This window comes from Platalea leucorodia (assembly GCF_965183815.1).
Source record: "Platalea leucorodia genome assembly, chromosome: 2".
NCBI lineage: Eukaryota > Metazoa > Chordata > Aves > Pelecaniformes > Threskiornithidae > Platalea > Platalea leucorodia.
The window spans coordinates 99,437,397-99,461,725 of record NC_138824.1 but is presented as its reverse complement, the minus strand read 5'-3'; the positions used below and the strand labels follow the sequence as shown (position 1 = coordinate 99,461,725).

Here is a 24,329-nt window from a genome sequence, read left to right as displayed (position 1 = left end):
CTACGAAAAACATTTTTCAGAAGAAAAATCTACTCTTTCGATATTATATTGTGTCGTTCAAAACCAAGATCAGTTTCAGATCTATCATCAATCCTAAACAAAGACAGATTACAAAAAGTCAGGTAGAGTTAATAAATGGAGGGAACCAGAGATCAACATAAACTGAAAACAACTGTCCTTTTTTAGAATCTTCTAACTATATTAAGACTGTTCTTATAAATAAAAGTAGATACTAACAGTAGCCATTTGTCACTGCAAATTACTATTCAATAGCTAGAAATGGCAAAAAGTAGAGAAGAATATTATTTTGGGGAAAATCGCTGTACACATCAGGTGCAAAAATGCTCTTGGGGGAACAGATAAACAGGTAGGCAAAGCTGAAAAATCAGTTGTGCACATTTGCCCAAGATACACAGCAGAAAAGTAGGAGGGGCTTCAGTTGGGAAGGATCCTAAAGGCAGGGACTTGTAGCTTCAATGTGATACAATAAAAAAAAAAGAACAACCAACGGATTCCAGCAAGATGAAGGGAAGAAAAACAAGCTAGCAAAGAGCATTTTTGCAGTAATTATTTGAAAAAGTGAGGAAAACCCTAAACTTCAGGTGTTTGTTAATGAAAACATTGGATTTTGGCAACAATAAGCAGGAAGAAGCAGCTGCTGTAGATCAAGAAAAGCAAAGTCACATACAGCCTAACCTGACTTTTTCTGCTTCTGAGTCTGTGCAGCAGGAGAAGGGGAAACAAGAAGGAGGGGGAATGGAAAGAGGGGTTCTTGGTGGTGACGAAAAGAAGGAAGGGGTCATCTTGGCATTTTATTCTTGGGCTATTACTCAAGTGTTTAATCACATGTAATTTTTTTGGCAGAAAACTTTTTGGCACTGCTTCTCCTGTCCCTTTACCATATAATTCTATTAGTCAGAAGTAGCTTAATAGTTGCACGACTGTTTTTAGTTAGAAGTATTGGGGCTGTATTCTCTCAGTCTACATGAAATACAGCAGACTGCAATCCTATTCAGGAAACCTCTACAGGGAAACAGATGTGCGTCCTTGGTTCTTCTTGCAGTGCCGACAGCGATTTATCCCGTTACCTGCCAGAAGCTAACGTGAAACTAGAAACTTATCTCGGATGAAAGGCGCCAACACAGCATAAAGTCCTACGCACTTACCAACTTTGAAGTTTGTTGTTTCCAGGGTAGGGCAGGTGAACAACCTGGGAAACACCATGTAGATAGGAATCGGTAGGCCCCGGCAGACATCCCCGTCAGCGATCTGAATATTCTGTACCTCTGTGGCATCTCTGGCGTAACCTTCCGCACACCCTGGGGGAAGCGGGAAATTCAGAGGGAGGGCAGGGGATGGGAAAGAGAGAAGAGAAAGCAGCGGCCAAAATTTGAAACAAAGATACATTGGGGTTGGGGGGGGGGGGGGGGAATATGTTTGTGCAAAACATTTTGCCCTTTGACCTCCAAGTTTTCACATTAGGACTGAGTTAAGGATTGCAGAGATTATTTAAGTTAATGTTTAGACTGTTCCATCTAAAGCGCAAAACGATTTTTCCCAAGTCTTTTTAACTGTATGGCTTTTGACAGTCTTTCATATTTAAGCTGAAAGAGTACAAGCGGTAATTACTATGCATTCCATTTACAGAGAACCTTACCACAGGTTTCCACGCGTACTAACTGCAGCTCAATGCTTTTGACTGCAGCCTCTGCGTTCTCCACTACCAGCTCCCCTGTTAGTGGCTGTGTAATGATACAGTTTGTAGAACTGAGATGACCTCTGATGAGAAATTTTGGAAGTGAAGCTCTCTGAAAGGATGGGAGGGAAAAAAATAAACCACACCAAAAAGACACAACTGTAAGAGCAGACTAAGAAAAAAATACTTTACAGAGAGACAGTTCTCAAAGGAGATAGGAAATCCCCCAAAGTTGCAAAGTTAACTCAAAAGTTCAGAAATGCCTCAAGTAACTTAAATAATATAACTCTCTAAATATGCATCCTTACACAGATGCATTAAGGTAACTTTTACTACCCTCCCCCCTCCTCGTTCCATCCACAGGAGCACTTTTCCTGGGATGAACTGGCCAAACTCAGCTATTAGAATTAATCCAGAAGTCGGGAACCGCATGGTGAAGGAGGCAGGCTGGCAGCAACTAACAGGACGGTCCAGTTAAATCAGCTGGTGGTGCTCTAGAGAACTGTGTTCTCGTCCCATTTTGTTATGGATTACAACGTAGCCTATCATTTCAGTGATTTTCCCACCGTTTTTACATCTCACGGTCGCTATTGGGAGGGAAGACAGGCATTTAAAAATCTTCGTTTAATGCAAGATGTAGCACACTGCTTATGTACCAAGACACGAGTTAAGGACAATTAATAAAGACCTTACTTTGAATACAGGATCACACTTTTAAAACTTTAACAGCAAGCACATTTCCTACTTTTTAAAAGAGGAGCAGTTAAGAATAGCTGATCGAGGAGGACAGTCTATAAATCACTTTCCATAAAAGACCAGAGCAGGGGTTTTGCTCCCCCTGCCCTCCCCTTTTTCAGGCCAGCCGGCATCACGGACACCCACTGCCAGCAGAGAACCTCATATGCCAGCAGCTCCAGTTACATTTCAAGTTCTGGCAGGAGGCATACTGAAACAGTCAAGTTTACCCACATCTTCAGCTCCTATCTTCACCATCCAACTTTATTCAAACTCCTTGAGCATCCCGCTCTAACCTTCCCCTCCCTTCAAAAGCCTTTTTCTTCTCTCCCTCCTTAATTTTTCATTACTGACATCTTTGATGTTAGCCCCTACCTTCCAATCATCTGCTCACGCTTGCTTGTGGCGTCGGATTTCCTTGCCCATGTAACTGATTTTCCCTTCTTCCAAACCAACTCTCTTGTCGCAAACTTTTTTTCCTCCCAATCTGTTTGTTTCGCTGCTTAGTGCTGGCTGCCAGTAGCAATGGCAGAAAAGTTCTCCTCAGCTATTGTTTAGACTGTTTCACTCAGATACCCAACACCTCTGCAGAATTTAGCTGTTCCACTCAAAACAAATCTTGGGGGGAAATAAAGAGAGCGGAATTTTCATGTATTTAGTAAACATGACCTCACGTGGGTATTTTCTCCTAACTTAAATAACAGAAGTTACATCCCTGACAAAACCACCCTATGAAATACTGAGTCCTAATAATGTATTAATAAAATGCTTTTTGTATTGTATGATCCCTCGCAGGTTCTTCTCATCACCACTATTAGGAAACACAGAGTTGCTCCCCTGCTTCACGGGGACGTCACATAGATCCCCTTAAGTATAGTCATCAGGAATCTAAGAGACAGAGAACTTATGGAACAAGAACTCGAGGCCATTTGCCTCAATCCTAGTCTACGAGATGTGGGTTTTTAAAGGTATATTTCCCCTAGACCCTTACTACTCTTGTCAGTACTCTCCATATCTTAATCCTAGCTACGTCTACTCTCATAGGACCTATCATTTACACTCTATTTCATAATCCCCCAAAACTGAGAATCAAGAACATACAAGCAAATCTATTCTGGTTTTTCACCTAACCTCTTTGTGCTTTGCTTGGCTACTGCAAACCTCCTAATCAGTTTTCTAGTAGCCTACCAGAAATTATAGTTCAATCACAATCTCCAGACAAGCAGAGAATTGAAATTTTAATATTTTTAATATACCAAAACAGTGACTTTTTCTACCTGTCCACCAGTCAGTCACTTCAGACCCATACATTTTTCTGAAACAGGGAGAGGAATATTTAAAAAAAAAAAAAAAAAAGCCACTGCTTGTGCTATCATGCACATTCAATACCATTCTTTAGACAGCTCCACAATTAAATACCAAGATACACAGGATCAGAGATGTCAGAAGTTTTACAACCCACTTTTGTGGTTATGTACTTGAAAGAGAAAGGCGTAAAGTCTGCTATTAAATTTAAAGAGCTTTTAATGGACAGGACTTTCTCATGATGTACACCACTGAGTCTTTGCTAAGCCAATGAGTAGAGTATCAAGACACAGAAGAGAAAGAAGAAAGAGAAAATAATTTATATGGAAACATGGTTTACAGGAGTAGCAGACTGCTGAGAGCTTAGTATTTAGCAGTAGTTTCAAAAGTAATTTTACCACCAAGAATAGTTATTATATCCTTATATTTGGAAAAACATATGCTTTCAGTGTGCAGCAGTCTCGAGAGACATGAGAGGCTGCTGGACACAACCTGCTCATCCTCTAACTCAGCTGGATGTAGAGTTCAGCCATGACAGCTGGTTGGTTTTCTAGAATCACCTCCTCCATGCTCAAGAATGGTCTACTCCAACCTGCAGAAAGTCAAGCAAAGGTAGGAAGAGACCTGCATGGATGAACAAGATGCTACTGATAAAATCATAAAAAGGAAGTAGACAAAAGATGGAAGTAGGGTCAGGTGACCCAGGAGGAACATAAAAACACTATTCAAGTGTGCAGGGATGGTTTTCGGAAAGCCAAAGCCCACCTGGAGTTAAATCAAGAGACACGAAAGGCAACAAAAAGGGGCATCTACAAGTCCATCAGCTGCAAAAGGAAGACGAGGGTAAATGTCAGGCTGCTACTACATGACCTAGTGACAAAAGACATGAAAAAGACAGAGGTACTTATGTCTTCTCTGCCTCGGACTCTACTGATAAGATTCGCCTTCAGGAATCCCAGGCCCCTGCAACCACAGGGAAAGTCTGGAGCAAGGAAGAGTTATCCTTGGTAGAGTAGGAGCAGGTTACAGAACATTTAAACAGACTGGATGTACACAAGTCCATGGGACCTGATGGGACGCACCCACAAGTGCTGAGGAAGCTGACCCATGTCACCGTGAGACCCATCTCGATTATCTTTGAAAGGCTGTCATGAACAAAGAACATTCCTGAGAAATGGACAACAGTAAACGTCAATCTTATCCTCAGTTGAGAAGATCCAAGGAACCATAAGCTCATCAGCCTTGCTTCAATCCCTGGGAAAGCAATGGAGCAAATAACGCCAGAAGCCATTTCCAAACATACAAAGGACAAGAAAGTGACTGGAAGCAGTCAGCACGCATTTATGAAAGCGAAATCATACTTAACCAACCTGATAGCCTTCTACGATGAAATTCCTAACTTGGTGGACAAGCGGAGAGCAGTGGATACTGTTTATGCTGGCTTCAGCGCTAGTTTTGATACTGTTTCTCCTAAGAACCTCACTGACAAACTGATGGAGTACAGAATAGCTGTACGGATTAGACACCAAGGTGGACTGAGAACAGCCTGAACTGCTGGACTCAAAGGTCTGTGATCAGTAGCACAAAGTCCAGCGGAAGGCCAGTCACTAGTGGTGTACACCAGTGTCTGGGGTCAACATTGGAGACAGTATTACTTCACATCTCGATGATGGCTTGGATGATGGGACAGAGTGCATCCTCAGCAAGTCTGCAGATAATACAAGACTGGAAGGAGTGGCTGGTGAACCAGATCGCTGCGCTGCCCTTCACAGGGGCCTCAACAGGCTGCACAAATGGGCCCACAGCATCCTGAGCTGCATTAGAAAGTGTTGCCAACAGGTTGAGGGAGGTGATTCTCCCCACCTTTTCAGCACTGGGGAGACAAAACTGGGGACAGTCTCTCCAATTCAGGACTTCGCGGTACGTGAAACACAGACTTACTGGAGCAAGTTCAGCATTTGCCGGGTTTGGCCATGAAGATGGTTAAGAGCACATGACATACAAGAGGAGGCTGAGAGCTGGGATTGTTCACCCTGCAGAACAGAAGGCTCACGGGGATCTTATCAATATGTATAAATACATGATGGGAGGGAGAAAAGAAGATGGAGTCATACTCCTCTCAGTGGTATGCAGTGAAAGTACAAGAGGCTATGGGAACAAATCAAAATAAATGAAATAACTTAAATTTTTTATTTATTCGTTTCTTAATCCTGTGAGGGTGGTCAAACACTGTAACACTGTGGTTGCAAGTCTCCATCCTTTGAGATATTGAAGGCTTGACTATACATGGCCCTGAGCAACCTGCTCTAGATGACTCTGCTCTGAGCACAGGGGCTGGATGAACCAACCTCCAGAGGCCCCTTCCAACCACAATGATTCTGTGAATATGTAGAATAAGGTCAACAATAGCATGAAACAACCAAACAGCTGATTAAGAGGTCTGTTTTGAGAAACAGGTGGAATTCAGAAGTCTGGGACTAAGAGCAATGGAAGACAAATTTGGGATGCAGAAGGGAGACCTAAAGCAGGAAAGGAGTCTTATTAACAAAAGGAGCACAACAGGAAAATCTGGAAAAACAGATTTCAGTGGACAAACCGAAACAAGTGTTCAGAAAGTTAAGTGACCAAGACAGCTACTACTGTTCATACAGGCTTCCCAAAGCCACATGGGGCTGTAAAAAAAGGCATAACCAAGGATCAAAATATACATTTTAAAGGATTTTTGCTACACGTGGTATAGAATGTTTTCCCTTGCCTCACTGCCATCTTTCGCTCAGAAAAATGATAAAAATGTTTAACCGTTACTGAACAAATTTCCACCTTATATTAGTCACCACTATCACAAGAGATCACTTTATTGCTTACAAAAGTAAAAAAGGAGAAAAGGAAGAAAAAAAAAGGTTATTATCTGCAGGGCAGCATTTAATAATTCCTCTCATTCTCACACAGAATCATACAAGCATGACATTTAAAATAAAATAATAAGAAAACCCTTACCTCTTTAACATTTTGCAAAGTTTCAGGAGTAATTGTGAAGTCTACTGGGCTTGGCATCAGTTTCCCTTTCTGTGACTACATGTAATGAAAGAGTTAAGCTGTAAACTATGATTTACAAAACACACACAGAGAATACTAGAAAAAGACAACAAAGTCAAGCAACTGTTGGACATGTTAGTTTTCAGGATTGTCTTCATACTGAAAGTATGCATCTATGTAATAAAAAACATGAGACTTCCTGACTATGTTATTAAATAACATTATGATATTGTCTAAATACAAGTCAAAACGCATCACAAATCTGAACTATAGAAACAGAACTGTGTCAATTTTTGGTTACTTTGTGTTTGCCATTGCAATAAACCACAACAAGCTCTCCATTTGCAAGTTTTTGTTTTTGGCATAAGCTCTACCTACGCTGAAAAAAAAAAGGAAAACAAAAACAAAACATGTGGTTGGCTGCTCTAAACCACCTGGAAAAGAAGAAAAATATTACCTAGCTGAAGCATACGGTATGCTATAGAAAAAAGTTATATTTCACATTTCTGTATTTACAAATAATTAGGGTCAAATAATGTGTCACTTGCAATGTTTCCTTTCATTTTTAATACTTAGTAAATTTGGGCAGGGGAGAGAGAGGGAGATTATAAATGAACTTGCTCCATTGCTTCACACACGCTTTATAAACTCTCCCTCCCTCTTGTTATCTCTGAGCATTTTGAACTCTTTCCGCTGCCCTTTCAATAACAGCTCAGGTCTCCTAAGCCATCCTCATATTACTAGGAGATCCTCAGCTGATGGAATCTAGTGTAGCACTGATTTAATGGCCTTAGCATTCCATCTTCTTTAACTGTACAATAAACAAAACTTGGTCCAAGTTAGCTTTCCACACTGGAGAAGCAATGTTGGGGGCACATTATTATAGTTCTTCAGTATCTATTTACACCATTTATCACAAACCCAAGAAGTTAAGTCCTTCCGTAAGTGGCTGAATGGGCCCTGAGCTCTGCCGAGATGGCAGCCTGTGCTCTGCATCAGGAAGGCAAGCTTCACTTGCCATTCACCAGCCTCTCTCTCCATCCTTATCTCAGTGAGGTGCACTGTCTTTTCCCTACATATTTAGAATAAGTGGCCAGCGCAGCATCAATTATGAGAGACCCAACTGTATGCAACCGAGAGTTGGCAGAGCACACCACCACCACTGAGCTTAACTTAAATTCTTGGTTAGGATCTACCCTCACTACTTAAGAATTCAAAATAGCTTCTGCTGCCCAGTTGCAAGATGGAAAATATTAGCAAAAGATGGACTGTATTTTCCCATAAATGACAAATTCTGGCAAAGAATAAGGTTAAGGGAAATGGTACATTGAGCACTGACAGTGAGAATTATATGTTCAGTAAAACCTCATTAATTCACCCTGACTGAGAGATTCATGATTTACTGACTTGTGATCTAAGAAGTGCTGTAGTGGGAACAAGAAAGAAAACCTGGAAACTGCATAATATGTAATTTGTTCACTATTTTGACAAGTGTGGCTTACTTATAATGTAATAATGGACCAATAAAATGTAGCATAAAGTATTTTAGAAAATAATGAAATCTTATCAACAGGAAATTTCTTTATAGCACCTAGCTAAATCTTTAAAAAAGGTACTAAATCTTTAAAAAAGGTACTATAGAACTAAAATAACATATTTCCACCATTATTCATAAGTAAGACAAAAGAGTCTAATACTTCATTGTCCTGTTAGAGTTCAAAGGACTGATACAAACAGTATGTTCTAGCAAGTTGTGGGTGGAAAATAAGATACTTAATTAGGTCTGCACAGTCTGTACTTACATCAGATGCTCTGGACACACGTACAGTTAATATAAACTAAAACCCAGTCCGATACAGGAACTTGAGATAACAAGCAGCAAAGCATTTCTTGTGAGACAGTCAAATCTCATCCCACAATGATATCTCCACAGGAGAAAGGCTGCCTCCATGTTGCCAGCCACAGGATGTGGATATTTGTTAACCTAGTTGTCTTCGCATATTGCCATCCATGGGCTTACTTAAGAGCAAAGGTGATTAAACTGACAAGCTTCTTATTTCCAACTTGATGCAGTCCCAGCTTTGATACTTTGAGTCAGGGCTCTAAATCATAATTAGTCATCTAAAGAAGAGAAATCAGGTATTTTCTCTTCACCAACAAACTCCCATTTCTAGGACAGGCATTGTGCGTGCCTGGAACCTTTGGCTAAGAAATGCTCAACCAACCTGAAACACTGTTTAGAAGAACACCATAATATTTATCTAACCACACCATTGTTTCAGAACTGAAGGGATGAATAAGAGAATAAACTCAGTGCAGTATAAAAACATCTTATAATCCAAATCCTCTTTGTACTATTTTCTTTAAATGAAGAAAGTGATGTGTTACTCTAATCAGAAGCAACCGACACCCTAGCTCTTCTGGATGTTTTTGTTTTGAGGCTAACTTTCTTTATTCATACATATCCCGTGTGTTGCTATTACAAATTACATGGTTTTACTTGCTTTTCTAACCTTGCAGCCAAACTTCACTTAAAAGTGGCCGGGTGGGGAAATCTCACTTTGGACAGTTAATACAAACCACACTTACCAGTGAGTGGACAATGAATTCGCAAGTCTTAGTTAGGTCTTTTGCCAGCAGAGAACGTCGCATATCACACCGTAGGGTATACTGGCAAGAACAGGATGGCAGAGAAAAAGAAGAGAGCCTTAGTTAAGATTTCCTCTGTCTCTCAACTTTTCATCTTTTTATTGCATATGTGCAGAACGTTACTGTTATTAATATTTAAGGCATTGTTTAGAACACATAAGTAGGCAACATACATACCAGTGATGACGAGAGGGGAAGGAGATAAGAGGTATACAACGATTTTAGATGCTCCCAAATGAAAGCTGATTTTTCTTTGTGTTTACAGCCTCATTGCCATTTGCAAATGCTTTCCCTATCTTCTGCGTTATGTAAAAACGTATGAGATTGAGGGACTAATTCACTGACACAGAGCAGTGTTCTTGTATGGCTTCCACACTCAAATTACATTCAGTTAGAAGTGATTACGGTATTGCTTTTCACGATACTTTGGATAAGTGATTATCAATAAGATATATTCACAGCCCCTCTAATTTTAAATTTATTGTAAGACTGAATTTAACAGTGGTAACAGTTGCATGCATAGTTAATGGGGAACTGTCTTTAACCATATAGCTGAACTTAAAAGCAGCAGCGTGCAGTAAAGTCAGGCAACAAGGTTAATTTTGCTGTTTGCTGTTCAAAAACTTACTGATGATTTCATAGAATCATGGAATCGTTAAGGTTGGAAAAGACCCTTAAGATCATTGAGTCCAACTGTTAACCTAGCACTGCCAAGTCCACCACTAAACCACGTCCTCAAGCACCACCTCTACCCGTCTTTTAAATACCTCCAGGGATGGGGACTCAACCACTTCCCTGGGCAGCCTGTTCCAGTGCCTGACTGCCCTTTCAGTGTAGAATTTTGTCCTAATATCCAACCTAAACCTCCCCTGGCACAGCTTGAAGCTGTTTCCTCTCGTCCTATCACTCGTTACTAGAGAGAAGAGACTAGCCCCCACCTCGTTACAACCTCCTTTCAGGTAGTCGTAGAGAGTGATAAGGTCTCCCCTCAGCCTCCTCTTCTCCAGACTAAACAACCCCAGCTCCCTCAGCCGCTCCTCATAAGACTTGTGCTCTAGACCCTTCACCAGCTTCGTTCCCCTTCTCTGGACACGCTCCAGCACCTCGATGTCCTTCTTGTAGTGAGGGGCCCAAAACTGAACACAGTGCTCGAGGTGCGGCCTCACCAGTGCCGAGTACAGGGGCACTATCACCTCCCTGGTCCTGCTGGCCACACTATTCTTGATACAAGCCAGGATGCCATTGGCCTTCTTGGCCACCTGGGCACACTGCCAGTTCATATTCCACTGGCTGTCAGCTAACACCCCCAGGTCCTTTTCCACCAGGCAGCTCTCCAGCCACTCCTCCCCAGGCCTGTAGCGTTGCATGGGGTTGTTGCGATCCAAGTGCAGGACATGGCACTTTTAACCTTGTTGAACCTCATACAGTTGGCCCCGGCCCAATGATCCAGCCTGTCCAGGTCCCTCTGTAGGACCTTCCTACCCTCCAGCAGATCAACACTCCCGCCCAACTTGGTGTCATCTGCAAACTTACTGAGGGTGCACTCAATTCCCTCATCCAGATCATCGATAAAGATATTGAACAGGACCGGACCCAACACTGAGCCCTGGGGAACATCACTTGTGGCCGGCCGCCAACTGAATTTGACTCCATTCACCACCACTCTCTTGGCTCGGCCGTCCAGCCAGATTTTAACCCAGCATAAGTGCACTTATCCAAGCCGTGAGCCATTTCCTCCCCTTTCTCCCCTGAAAAGGGAGCCATAAACCAATGACTGAAAAATAGCATGACCTTGGTTATCACAGTAATCATACACTTCAGTATCTATAACATAGCCTTTCAATGTCCTTACAAGATAGGGAATTTGTTGGGGTGGGTTTTTTGTTGTTTTGTTTTTAGTTCCTTCTCTACAGATGAGGAATCGGCAAAAACAGGTGCACTAAGACTAGGGAGTCAGCTTCATAACTTCTAGATGATGGTGTGTCTCTGCACATAACCTGAATATGCGTGCAAGAACAAGACCAGGGAGCGTATCTCTCTCCCCATCACAGACTATGGTTTCCACTGAAGCTGATGACTGTTGATCAAACCTTCTATTACTGCACTACACTTCACTCAGACCAGGGAACGCAGTGCAATGAGACAGCAGGACCACGCAGGCTTTGCGATCTGGCCCACAGCCTCCCCATCAGTGTCTAATTAGAAGGTCTCTGCATGAGAAGAGAGACTTGAATCTTGATACTGAACCCCCAGCTAACATACTAATACCTAGTTCAAGAAATAGAGGCTGGCTTTTAAACTGCACAGGAGTTGGACAGAGGTCTAGGAAGTGTTTCTTAAACAGCACCTTTAGCTGCTCAAAGGAAAAAAATAAGTAGGTGGTATGTTGTTTGTCACCCATTTTTCCATTTCTTGACTTGGATAGAGAACAAATATAAACATGTTAGAAGCAAATGAACTCTTTCCTTCTATTTATTTAAAACTAGCAAAGTATTTTTAAGCAGTTCAAGCCTGACTTTCTAAACAGACTTAACATTCCCCAGTTTATATCTATGTATCTGTTTTATAAGGTATCAGTGCACCTTAAATAACCTTGGGAGAGACTACATTTTCTTCTTCAGGAGAGCAGGACTCTCAAAGGTTGGCTGAAATCTAATGATTAACCTTTTAATTACATTTTATCCCCAGCTCGTAAAGAGAAGCTATGTGGATAAGAGAGGGAAGGACAAAACAAAACAAATATTCACCATTAAAGTATACCTTAAAACAAATGATATTGATCGTAGGCAAGTTATCTGGATTATGGAAAGCAACTCAACCAGTTTTGCACCATTTTTTACATACCTACCACAAACAACAGATGTTACATTAGGAAGAAAGCCAAGACTGAAAAAAAAATACGGGAAGTACTTAAAAAAACATCTGAATGTAGACAAAAAACAAGGGAATTTTTCTTTTAGTTACTTCTGATAGGCTAGTAGGTGGGGTTTTTTTTGTGGGTTTTTGGTTTGTTTGTTTGGGTTTTTTTAAATCCCAGACTGTCATATAAGACTTCCTGTTCAGCTAAATAGCTAACAGTTTTATACTTTGTCATCAAATCCAATACTCTCATCAATGAGCTACAAGTGGGGAAAAAAAATTTTACAACCCAGTAATTCTTCATCAGCACTAGTCAGAAAATTTTTGCATTTAGTGGCTCCTTCAACTTCTTCCTTAAAGACAGAAAAAAACCAAAACAAAACCAAAAAAACACTCCTCAGTAAGAAAAAGCATTGTCTAACACAATATTTACATTCAAGAAATGGCTGAAGAAAGACTTTCCCTCAAAAAAAACCAACCCCAAACAAACCAACCCACCTATGCTAAGACAATTTTTAACCAAAAAAGGCCAGATTTCAAAATTGTGTTTCCACAAGATTCTGTTACAAACACGTAGTACACACAGATTTGGGCAGGAAATGTTACTACTCATCTCCACAAGAAAGCAAACAATTAGTGTTTTTTGAAGATGCTACAAGCTCTCAACACTTTGGTTTGAGTCTTCATTATGAGATCACACAGCCACATTTGTTTTGAACAAACGGACAATGTGGTGCAGTCTTTTTTCATGAAGGGAATGGATGTAGCTGTCTACAACATAAGGAGGGATCAGATATATGTTACAGTAGTTCTGACAAGGTATTTCAGGCAAGATATCTTGTTAATGTTCTGTTTATGCCATCATTCTTTAAAGATTTACTCCATATGGAAGGCCTGAAACACTAAGTGATAGAAAGACTTCCTCTGGTTAGAGGATGCTTCTCACAAATGAATGCAGGAAAACAGACTCTGAACAGCTTTGCTCCTGTAGGATTTACCCCTGTGTCTTAAAATGGATCTGGTAAGTCAGTACACTTCATTTTTAATATTTAATTATTATTAGCAGTAATTGGTTGTCTACTGTGCTGACAAAGTCTCACTGGTACTAGGTTAACAGTACACAAACTCGTAGCTGGGTATGTACTACTACATAGATTATCTACAAAGTGGTAAATGCAACTTCTTTCACAATAAAATCAAAACTAGATGAAAGCACTACCCTGTAAGAGAACTGTACAAGGTTTAACAAGTGTAGAAAATACATTTTATCCTTTTGCAAACCAAAGCCTCTCTTTCCAGTATGCTTTTAATTCTCTCTTGTACATCCCACGTTACATCTGATAAATTTCATTACCATCAACTATTTCTAATGAAAAGCTTAAACTTTCTGGAAAAGAAAAGGGAACAGACATCACAACGATTTTTTAAAAGCAACATAATATTCATGGGATTTTTGAGATCTCAGGATGGTTCCTTTGCCACATTTAAGAAGTGTTACTACCTGTCAAAAGTGTTGACTCCTAGAAACTGGAACTGAAAAAGGCAACTAGAAACTACCGACAAACCAGTACTTAAAAGGCTAACATGTATCTTGAATTTTAATCTTAAGTTATATGTAGAAAATACAGTACACACCAGTATAATGCTATATTAGTAAAGGGAAGCTTAAAAGCTACTTACTTCAAAGGATCTTTAGCTTTCTGCTCATTCTTCAAATTGAGAAAAGAAAACTTTATCACAAAACTTTATCCTCTGCTTCCATGGCATAAGAGATGCTTTAGAATACATTCTGCAGATAACAAAAGTTCAGATTTTCTTTACAGATATGACTGCCTTACCTGAATATTAACAAAGACACCATGATACGTCTCATACAGAACTTTGTTCCCCTTCATATGCAATGGAAATTCAAATGGAATTTCTGTCTTGCCACTCGGAAGTTTCCCTGGTTTTACCATGTCAATTGTGCTGTTGATAATTTGAATAGGCTGCAAAGATAAATATTAAGAGGTTTAGGTTGAAGCAGAGTGACAGCCCCATCATTTCAAGAACCAAAAACATCCACTAAACTCTAATTGACTTCCTGAATTTCCAGAAACTCAGGTATTTCTTCACGACACACAGCTCTCCAGTCTTACAATGAAAAGAAACATCACGAATGCTTTCCTCAAGAAAACAATTTGTGATCTATTTTATGGTTGTATCATACTAAGGACCAAACATATTTAGAGAGCTAAACAGCAGAGTCTCAAGCGCTTTGGAAAGCAGAGTTCCATTTTCTAAATTATTACCCTTAATAGTAGCAGCAGGAATCAACAGGTACGTGTGCCAGTTGAGCAGTTAGCCATTCGCCCCTACCTTCTCCCCGGCCCTTTCCCACTTTGAAGATCTATATTTAGGGCTAGTCTCCCACTGGAACAATGGTTAACTATGATTTGACTGCGGCAGCCTGCTTGAAGATTACACTTCTTTTCTCTCTGGAGTTTTATTATTATTTTCCCTCTACTAGACAGGAATAAGAAAATCTATTACTTCTACTGTTTTTTCTGGTTTTCAGTCATTCATGAGCAGATTATTTGTACTGAAAACAAATTAACTATGATACAAAAGACGACCTTAAAAGACCCTGCACCGAGGCTATCCTAACTTAACTGTTTTGCAAATGTAGCTATACTGCCTCTAGTAAGAGCCAGCCTTGCATCAGTCAGTACAGCCATGTTTGTGTGGACCCTGAGATAACTTGCCCTGCTGGATTCCAAACCCCACACTTCCAAACCTGGAGAGCAGCAGAGGCCCTCCAGGAGCTCCATAGTCAAAACAGTCCGTGCACAGCCTCCTATTCCACAGAAGAATCTGTGCAGGTCCTGTGTCATGCCTAGTAACACACAACCTCTATGGCCTCTGTAGAAACTATTGTCATAGTGACGGATTTGGCACAAAAGTACAATTAAACCCAGTCACTTTAAAAAAAATTCACACAATTTATTATTTTTCTTTAAATCACGGTCCTTCAACGCATCGTTCAGTAACCATACTATTTATGTTACTGTATTTCAGCCCTAAAGAAAGCTCTCCAATCAGTGCATGTTCTTCCCCCAAAATGTCATCACATATCACCAGATAATACTGAGCATTTCTCTGCTTTCTATCATTTACATACCATGAAGCGCTATAACTACCTGAGAGCCATTAAGGAAAGATGTAATTTGAGAAGAGAGACAAAGGTTTTGTGCTAAAAATATTAACCTGCACAGGTCTTACCTTGACAGAATTATAGAAAGCTTCGAACACACCCACACTTTTGGCACTAAGCTGCAGATTTACTGATCCTTCCATTGTTAACGAGATACCTTGGTGCTGGACTGTGTCCTTACTTGTTATGACCACGACTCCAGAAAGAACTTCCTAATAGGAGGAAAGACAACATGAAAAAAATTGTTTAAATAAATTTCTTCTATAGCTGTTACTCAGAGAGCATGCTAACTGATTTTCAAACTCAAGAAAACTGTTCCCAGAGAACAGTCTAACCTTGTCAGAAAAGACAAATACTGATAATGAAAGCAACGTGAGGAAGAGACCTCTGTACTTCTAGTTTGTTTTCTTTAGAAATACTTTCCTCCTCCTTGCAGAAGTACTAATCCGAGCTTCAATGTCTTTTCAAAGTTTCAAGATTTTCCTCTCCAGGAAGATGAAAAATATCCTCATAATCAGCTATCAGGTCCGCTGGTAACGGACAAGTTCCATTTTGCATGTTAGAATGAAATCCCAGGAGGAATTTTTATATGAAGAATGGGATGGTCAGCCGTGGGGGATGGAAGAGAAGGCATAACTGTAAAAGCGATGGCCAAGCTGAGGATAAGACTCACCTCAAGAGTGGAGCAGAATAGTTCTAAAATAAATAAATGAATAAATAAATAGTTGTTCTGCTACACAAGCAAATTCCATGCTACATGGGAAATAGTTTAAAAGTGTATCTGAATTGAAGGCACAAGTTGTATGACTCAAGAGATGCGTCACTTAACCCACTAAGAATGTTTCGTCTACAAAATTGTATTTGCACAAGAACACCGCATCTTGGAAGTACCAACTTAGAAGTTCTAACACTGAAAAAAAGATTAACTGCAGGTCAGCAACGCACAGTTCATTTTACATACCCCATAGTTTACCCTTCCCCTCTCCTACAAGAGAATCCACTCCAATCCGGAGTTCCACGCCAAACATTCATACACATCTGGAAACAGCAGCAAGTGATTTGAGAACCTGAAGAAATTTTCTTGGGGCTAACCTTCTCTTCTGCTCCATGGTAATGCTCTCTGCACCTTCACCAGGCTTGCAAACTAGACACCAAACTACAGATCACTCCAACCAAGGGATAATTCAGACTGCCCGCTCTATACTCGACCAGTTAAAACCAGTCTAGTTATGTACATCTCTGGCAGACGCTATTTGAGTTTTGCCAGCCTTTTGTCTTTACTGGTGGTATAGGATGACAATATAGAAAATGGGTCAGGCGGCTTAAAGCTGAACAGGACAGCAGTAGAACATCAAGCATCGCAACGAAGGCTGACAGGCTGCAAGTCTGAAAAGAGGACCTGCAGCAACTGGGAAATGCCAGGAACAGGAGGCACAAGCACAAAAGGACAGTGAAGAAAAGCTGACCTAAATACTGTACCGCTTTACTAACAGGCTTTAATTAGTACAAGCAATTAGGTTATTGCTTTGAAAAATGAGTACAGCTGAACTATAAGAAGCAAGGACAGTCCTGAACATATAAACTGCTTTAATAAATGAGAACAGTCGCCCACCACACAGCAACAACCTATTCCAGAGCTATTGCCTACATACTTTCACACGATAAGGGTGTATGTATTTGGGGCAGAAAGGAGAAGAATGACTTGAAGTTAAATATGAATTTTTCTTGTAACATTCAATGCCTCTTAAGAAATGAAAAAAACACCTCAAAACCACTTTCTAACAAAAACTTTCAAAGGTCAGTAGTGTGGCAGAGAGGGAAGTATCATGAAAAAGATGCTGTAATATTTACTTAAACTGTTCATATGCAATCACATTATATTTCTGTTTGATGTCGGGGGGAAGTCAGCTATGTCTTTTCTGGAAAAGAGTCACTTTGTCCTTTTTTGTGTAAAACCAGGGTGCCCTGTAAATACAAAGCTGTCAGTACACTTGTCCTTCCAGAAAGTACAAATCAAAGAACATAAGCTTACCAAGACATTCAAATACTTAGAGTTAGCACACAAGTTATGAGAAAACTTTACTTTTGCAAAACATTTGCAAGCATGTACGATTTGTAAAAGTTACGTAGCATCACTTAATACTAAACAAGTACTGTTTTCAGTCCATATCAAAGAAGGTTCATTTACCTTTAACATCACAAAACTAAAGGCATAGAGAAAGTCACCACTGGAACTAATCCCTACGTACTACAATGTAGTAACTTACAATCAGTTGCTCTTACACACTTTTTACCTTCTCCCTTACTAGGAACTCCTCCTGGCTTCACCATGTGATGACAGAACTTTGCAAGATGGAACTAAGCTAACACAGTTCTACACAGAATTATTCATCTAAACAGAGTATCCATCCACAGGAAGGCCAGTGTGTTATGTGAAGCAGAGAAGTGAGGCAGATACGCTAAACTGCACACAAAACGTTCTTGTGAGAAGACTGTCCCGTGTTAATGATCCCAAGCAAGCTTTTTAGCTTTCTGTTGTCAGTTCCTTACCATTCAGATATGCACATGAAACTGCCAGGAAGACTGACGCTTCCAAAGTTTCAGTCACTTTCAAGGTCACGACTAAGACGAACACCTGCTTCACCTGATCCAGCAGCACAATCCCTTGTTTCTCTTGTTGCGGAGCAAAGTTACCCAAGTCTGGCTGAGGACAATTTGGAACGATCTTCAATCAAGAACATGAAACGGTGCATAACGCACAGCACAGAATCTCATCTCGAGAGTCCTCAGTCACATCGAGGCTTCTGACTGAACTAGACAGCTATTCGGTATCTATAAACTTTATGTAAAGACTGGAAGGATCAAAGTAGACACTATACTGTCCCATAAATTGTTGGGAAAATTACTTCTCGTGTTAAAATATATACTAATTCCAACCTGACTGTTTACATTGTCAGGTCTGTTTGCTACATTGAGGAGCTAGAAAAAATAATTTTAGCTAGATAGTATGTATTTTCAGATTGTATCTAATCACTTGACAGCATCCCTGATAAGAAAAATCAGCCTAATCTTTTTTTTTTTTTTTTTTTTCCAAATGCAAGATAGCTTTGAAAAAATAACAAACAAACCACAAGGCAGGTTTTCAAGACCACTTGAAATCTGTCGTCACACTTTTTAAGGTATTGACAACAGCAGAGGACATCATACCTAATGCCATACAGAAATGCCTAACATTTCTCTAGTTCCATTTGATATCCATTATACATCTATGGATTAAGCTTTTCATTATTTTGGTAGAATGGAAGTCCATGGTCAGTTGGTTACCAACAAGACACCTTAGATTGATTTTGGATTCCACTTTCCACATCACAGGCATTCGCCTTTACAAAAGGTGACAAAGGGCAAACATTTGGCAATTTAAAAATTCACATGAAGTTCACCTAAGTCACGTTTAGTAAATATTCCCAATCATTTTCTTCCACCTCTGTCCCTCTAGGCAAGCCACCTGCATATCTTAACTACATATTCTTCTGATTACTTCGAAAGAAACTGACCACACTCAATAGAAAAAGTCTGCTAGACCCAACTAACTAGTCATTAGCTGCTTTAAAACATCAACACCTAGATTTACTAATTAGTTTGCTTTTTTAGAAAAAGTAAAAGGCTTCCTTATGGGCAAATTCTGACTTCAATATGTTTTGGACTCACTTGTCATTAAAAGTCTCAGCTGATGTTAACTACAGCACCTTTCATTGTACAATGCATTTTTCAGGCCTTTCAGCCTAGAATTCTTTTAATTATCAATCTCAGACTAACTGCCAGAGTTACTCCAGTGATTCTGTTTAGGTTTTCTAAATAAAAGGCATCATTAGTTGTGCCTGTCCTTTCATTCTTCTAGCATTCCAGAGTTTATTAAACGAGCCTCAATGGCTCAAGAATTGTCCATCCAATTAAAAAATGCCTCCTGAACACAGATCTTCTGTTCCTAGGAACTTAAACATAGTTTAGCTGCAATAAACCTTATTTTGCTATTATAGGACGTGCTATTAGGATCCATTTTATTGTCTTTTTGTTCTTGGGGGGGGGGGGGGGGGGGGGGGGAAGTGATGGGGGATTTAAACAATGCTATTACTCTTTTAGTCCACAAAGTGGCAAACATGTTTTTTACTCACAATTTAAAGTAATCTGTTTAAGCCAGCTTTTCTCAAATTGAAGTCTGGATAAAATAAAGGTCTTTGCATAGTTCCTCCAGTTTCTGATGATTGTAACTAATGAATACAGAAATTGCTTACTGTTTATCACAGTATGTTATTTTAACCAACTTTCTCTTTAAAAGCAGGAGCACAATATCAGGCTTGCATGATGCACGACTATTGTACAAATTTTGTGTCTAATTTCTCCCACTTAAAAAAGAACAGTCAATGCAGAAGCAAAGAACAACTAAAAAGAACAAAATAGTTGCCTACTCAACTACCTAGAACTAAAAAAAGTTTTAGGAAGTGAAGTGACTTCCACTTGGCGTAGCACTGTTGCTGCTTTGCAACAATGAAAAATGCTTGATTTCAGCTGGATTTAGTATAATCAAGGTCACCGTAGCAGGATGAGAAGTAGTCTGACCCAACCCAAGACAACAGGGAACAGTATTTGAAGGTTCTGTTACATGATATTTCAGCACCAAAGAGAAATTTTAAAGATTTTGGCCTGATGGGGAAAGCCCATAATGAAACATATGCACCACTCTGACCTCACAAAAAAGCAAAAAAGAAGAAGTTATTCAGCCTTAATTTTCCTGGTCAGCTATTTGCTTTAGACACACCCTTGTCTTCTCCACTCACCACACCTCTCATATGTGCTTTCAACAATATTTTCCGCCTAACAAGGCTCAAATTCAGCTCTGCAATAGAATTAAAGATAAGTTTGTTAACTTTCAGAGTTCTTCCTAGAAGTTTGTATTAAAAACTCCCACACCTTCAGGGCCTTATTCAGCATGGAATTTACCATTAAGAGATTCTCAGAACAGTTACTTGTTAAATATGGGTCTCTCCTATATCTGTTTCCCCTCACCCGTTCCCTCCTGGAGGGAATAAAGATGTATAGCAAATACATTCAACAGCTGTAAAGATGCTGGTTGACATATACACAACGGATTGAGAGATGCCGATTGCTAAGAATCCCTGAATATTGCACCCGGACTATGCACTCCCAAGAGGTACAAAACCAGAGCTTGAATGAAAGAATCAGCAGCCATTGCCATTACCAATTCTTTGGTTTATTATCACCTAAAATCACAGGCTGAGATCCTTTAGACTGTTCTTCATCCACGCCACTTTATTTTGTTCACCCAATTTCCTGCTCTGTTGAAGCCACTTCACTATGTCTAATCTCTCTTCTGTAGGCCATCCAGCACAAGACCATTCTGATACTGATTGTTAAACATTCTCTGTTCTACTCTACTTCAGAAGACGTTCATAAGAAAAACAAAAAAGGATGTCCATGATTCAACAGATCGATTTTTAAATTATTATTATTTACTTTTTATGAGTGTCGCGCCAATCAAATACCATCCTTTTCCCTGACTGGTTTACTGCATAGCCAACACTGTCAGCACATGGAAGGTGGCAGAAATTAAATGGCTAGGGAGGCGAGTGGCATTGTGGAGTTATGCTGGGTTAATCACGGTCTTGAGCAAATCATGACTTAGAAAGCTCAGTAATGTTTAGCAATTTTGTGTACTATTATAATGTAATAGGCACACCAAAAAGACTATTATACCAGTGCATAACTTAGACTTCACCTTCTTCCATATCCAAATGCAGCTTTAAATAAGTTCAGAAAAATAAAGATCAAGTCTAGCTACAGTATCCCTATTACCTTCAAATGAACAGCTAGACATACACATTGGGATGAACTATTATCTTTAGTAAAGGAATCCGTTCATTTTCAAGTAGCATTGATGCAAGCATATTTTGGGATGAAAGTTGCCATAGACCAAAGGTATTATTAGCATAGCTACTGTCACTGAAGTATACAACAATCAGTAAATTTCTAAAAAAACCCCAAACAAACCACAAACACCAAACCTGCATACATTCCATGCTTAATTAGAGAGAGATTTGTAATTCCTTTCTGTCCCTACAAAATTTCTATTAAAAGTTCATGTTGTACTGCTAGTGTACAGCTCTTTCATCACTGTGTTTTCACATCACTCAGACCTCCAAATTTCAGGCCTAGTTAATGAACTAAAGTTATAAACGTTTTCACATGGAGTTAAACAAACAATAGTGACAGATTTACTAACCCTAAATACCTTATTTAATTTCAGTGTAAAGGTGGAAGAAATATCCCTTTCCTGTATTAAAAAAAAAGAGTCCAATTTAAAGTGATATAAAGCAAGCCAAGTGAAGAAACTGAAAATGGGCACAGCATTATGATACTGAAATAAATAAGATCTTTCTAATAACACGCATTAGCAAAACAATGTGAAAGTGAGATACAGAAAGCAGTCTTTACCACTATGACACCATACTTAAAGGGATGTGTTGTTCACAAACTGATGATTTAGCTTTGTGAAAGTCGTTCTCTACATGATTTGGCAACTGTAGAACAGATGCTGCATTCCATTCAAATCCATTTAAAGCAGTTTTTCAGCATTAAAAACATTCAATAAATTGAAACATGCCTGATACACTGTAACAGCCAAACCACTAACATATGGGAAAGCTGTATGTGAAAAGGATTTTTATAATACAAGTGTGTGGCTGGATAGCAAAAAAAAAAAAAGGCAAAGAAAAAAAAGACCTGAAAAGTTCTTCTTAAACAATACAATATTTCTAGAAAAAGAGTGGTAAAAATAAATTTCAAAAACATGAGCCAAGTGATTGCTATTTTTTTTTTTCTAACTGCGCTTGAAATCTTCATCAATGCCAAAAGGCACAGCATTTTTTCAAGTAGCTGCAAAAGTTGAAGTACGCACAATCACTTTATCACGATCAACAGCTACATCAGTGAAAGAAGTTAAGAAATCAGATTCCTGCCCAGGGAAAACAAAACAAAACAAAACAAAAAAAAACCAAAAAAACCCAAACAACTAGATCTGCTGCGACTTAAGTACTTTATCTAAGAGGAGATTTTTCTGTCAGGTACAAACAGCATCTTAAGACACCTTCGGGCTTCTTGCAGAGCACAGAAAGGGAAGGAGGCTCTGCGGGAGCGGCGGGCGGCACCGGCGGGCTGTACCAAGGCGTCAGTCCCGCTGTGACACGCAAGGACACACAACCGAAGCGACGCCCTGCCCCAGGCGAACCCCAAACCGCCCGGTCTCGGGGCCTGGCCCCCCCCGCCCCGCCCGCCTCAGCGCTGCCGCCCTCCCCACAGACCGGCTGCCGGCGCTCCCCCGGCACCGCCGCGCCAGCGGGGGCAAGAGGCGGCCGAAAGCAGGCCTTCCTCCCGGGGGCGCGCCGGAGGGGAGCACCGCTTCGCTGCGGGAGGCCAGCGGAAACCCCTGCCGCCCTCGGTAGGGGCCTAGGGCAGAGCTGGCGGGGAGGGAAAGCCCCGAGCCGGGGCAGAGGCAAAGCTTCCCCCGCCCGCGGGCCCTGCCGCAGCCCCGGCGAAGCACGGCGCGAAGCGGGGAGCCGCCGCTACAGAGGGAGGGACAGAAGGGGGCGAACTATCCCGCCGCCTTCCAGGGGAGCGCCCCGCTGCCGCAGAGCAGCCGGGCCGCTCCCGGCGGCAAGCCGGGGGGCAGGGCGCGGCCTCAGGCCGAGCGGGGGCGCCCCGGGGGCCGCGCTCACCCCGCAGCGGTACACCTTGTTGGCCCGCTTCAGCTTGATGTCCAGCGCCGTGCCCATCGCCGCTGCCGCCCGCCGTCACGTGGCGGCACGCTGTCACGTGACGCGGCCCGCAGGGAGGGGCGTCCTTCCCCCGCCACCCGCTTCCGCCGGCGGCGGGGCGGGGCGGGGGGGGGGGGGAGGCTCTGTCCCAGGAACATCCGGGGCTGCGGTGGCGTCATTTCTCAGCCGGTGACTCCACTTCCCGGTCGGCTCCGCCCGCTTCCTGGTAGCCATAACAACGGGCGGGGGGAGCTTCCCGCCGGGCGTGTCCGCGCCTTTCCGCTGCCGCGGGGGCGGGGGGGGGTGGAGCCGAGGAGCTAGTGACGCCGCACGCCCCGGGGACTACAGCTCCCGGCGTGCCCTGAGGGCCGGCAGGGCCCGCCGTGGGCGGGGCGCCGCATGGCCTGATGGGACTTGTAGGCGGTACCCGCTGGTAGGTGGAGCATGCGCAGGGCGGCTCAGCAGTAACGGTCGGGCCCGGGGCGGGAAAAGGGTCTTGCGCGTGCGCAGCCGTTGGCGCGGAGTGGCGCGCGCGCTCTGTCCGTTGGCGGGCGGGGCGGGTGAGCCCGCCGGAGGGCGGCTGTCGGCCTCTCGGGGCCCTGTGAGGGGGCCCGGTGCCTCACCCCGCCGGCGGGAGGGCGGCCTAGGCAGGTGTGTCTGTAACGGCGGCGGTGTTCGTGTCGGGCTGCGGCCCCCTCCGGCCCGGCCCGCCCCGCCCTGCGGGCTGGCGCCTCGCCCTCGGTCCCTGCGGGCGCGGCCTCTCCGCCCCTCTGCTGTGAGCGCGCTTGGGAGCCGTATTCTAACCTAGTGCAGTAACAACGGGAGATAAGGAGAGGCTTCCCAGTCTTTACATTTGTACTTCTGACTAGACTGAAGGGGATTATTCCTAGGTACGCCTTACAGTCACAAGAGCCTGTATCTATGAGGACTGAATTTGTCTCTGTTATAATTACACATATGATTCAGCATATTAAATTTCAAAATACATTCCAGCCTCTGTTCTCAAAGTTGTCTGCAACTTGTTTGG

General features: G+C 41.8%; 1 protein-coding gene across 9 annotated transcripts in view; it reads right to left on the bottom strand.

Annotated features, from left to right (window-relative positions):
* The window catches only part of VPS26C (VPS26 endosomal protein sorting factor C), a 30,833-nt gene extending 7,454 nt beyond the window's left edge, over positions 1–23,379 (bottom strand). For 4 of the 9 annotated variants that reach the window (XR_014227453.1, XM_082304411.1, XM_082304408.1 and 1 more), the window contains exons 1-7: positions 23,264–23,379; positions 15,542–15,685; positions 14,119–14,268; positions 9,362–9,442; positions 6,734–6,808; positions 1,658–1,808; positions 1,167–1,319 (exon numbers count right to left, since the gene is read on the bottom strand). Coding sequence is in view for 8 of the 9 variants with exons in the window: in XM_082304411.1 (XP_082160537.1) it covers positions 1,167–1,319; positions 1,658–1,808; positions 6,734–6,808; positions 9,362–9,442; positions 14,119–14,268; positions 15,542–15,685; positions 23,264–23,320 (811 nt within the window). In the remaining variant the exon portion in view is untranslated. Of the gene's footprint in view, positions 1–1,166; positions 1,320–1,657; positions 1,809–6,733; positions 6,809–9,361; positions 9,443–14,118; positions 14,269–15,541; positions 15,686–15,892; positions 17,755–18,023; positions 18,282–23,263 lie in introns of those variants that run through there. The other 5 variants (XM_082304410.1, XM_082304414.1, XM_082304409.1 and 2 more) reach the window with 5 other exon arrangements.
* Between the last annotated feature and the right edge of the window lie 950 nt (positions 23,380–24,329).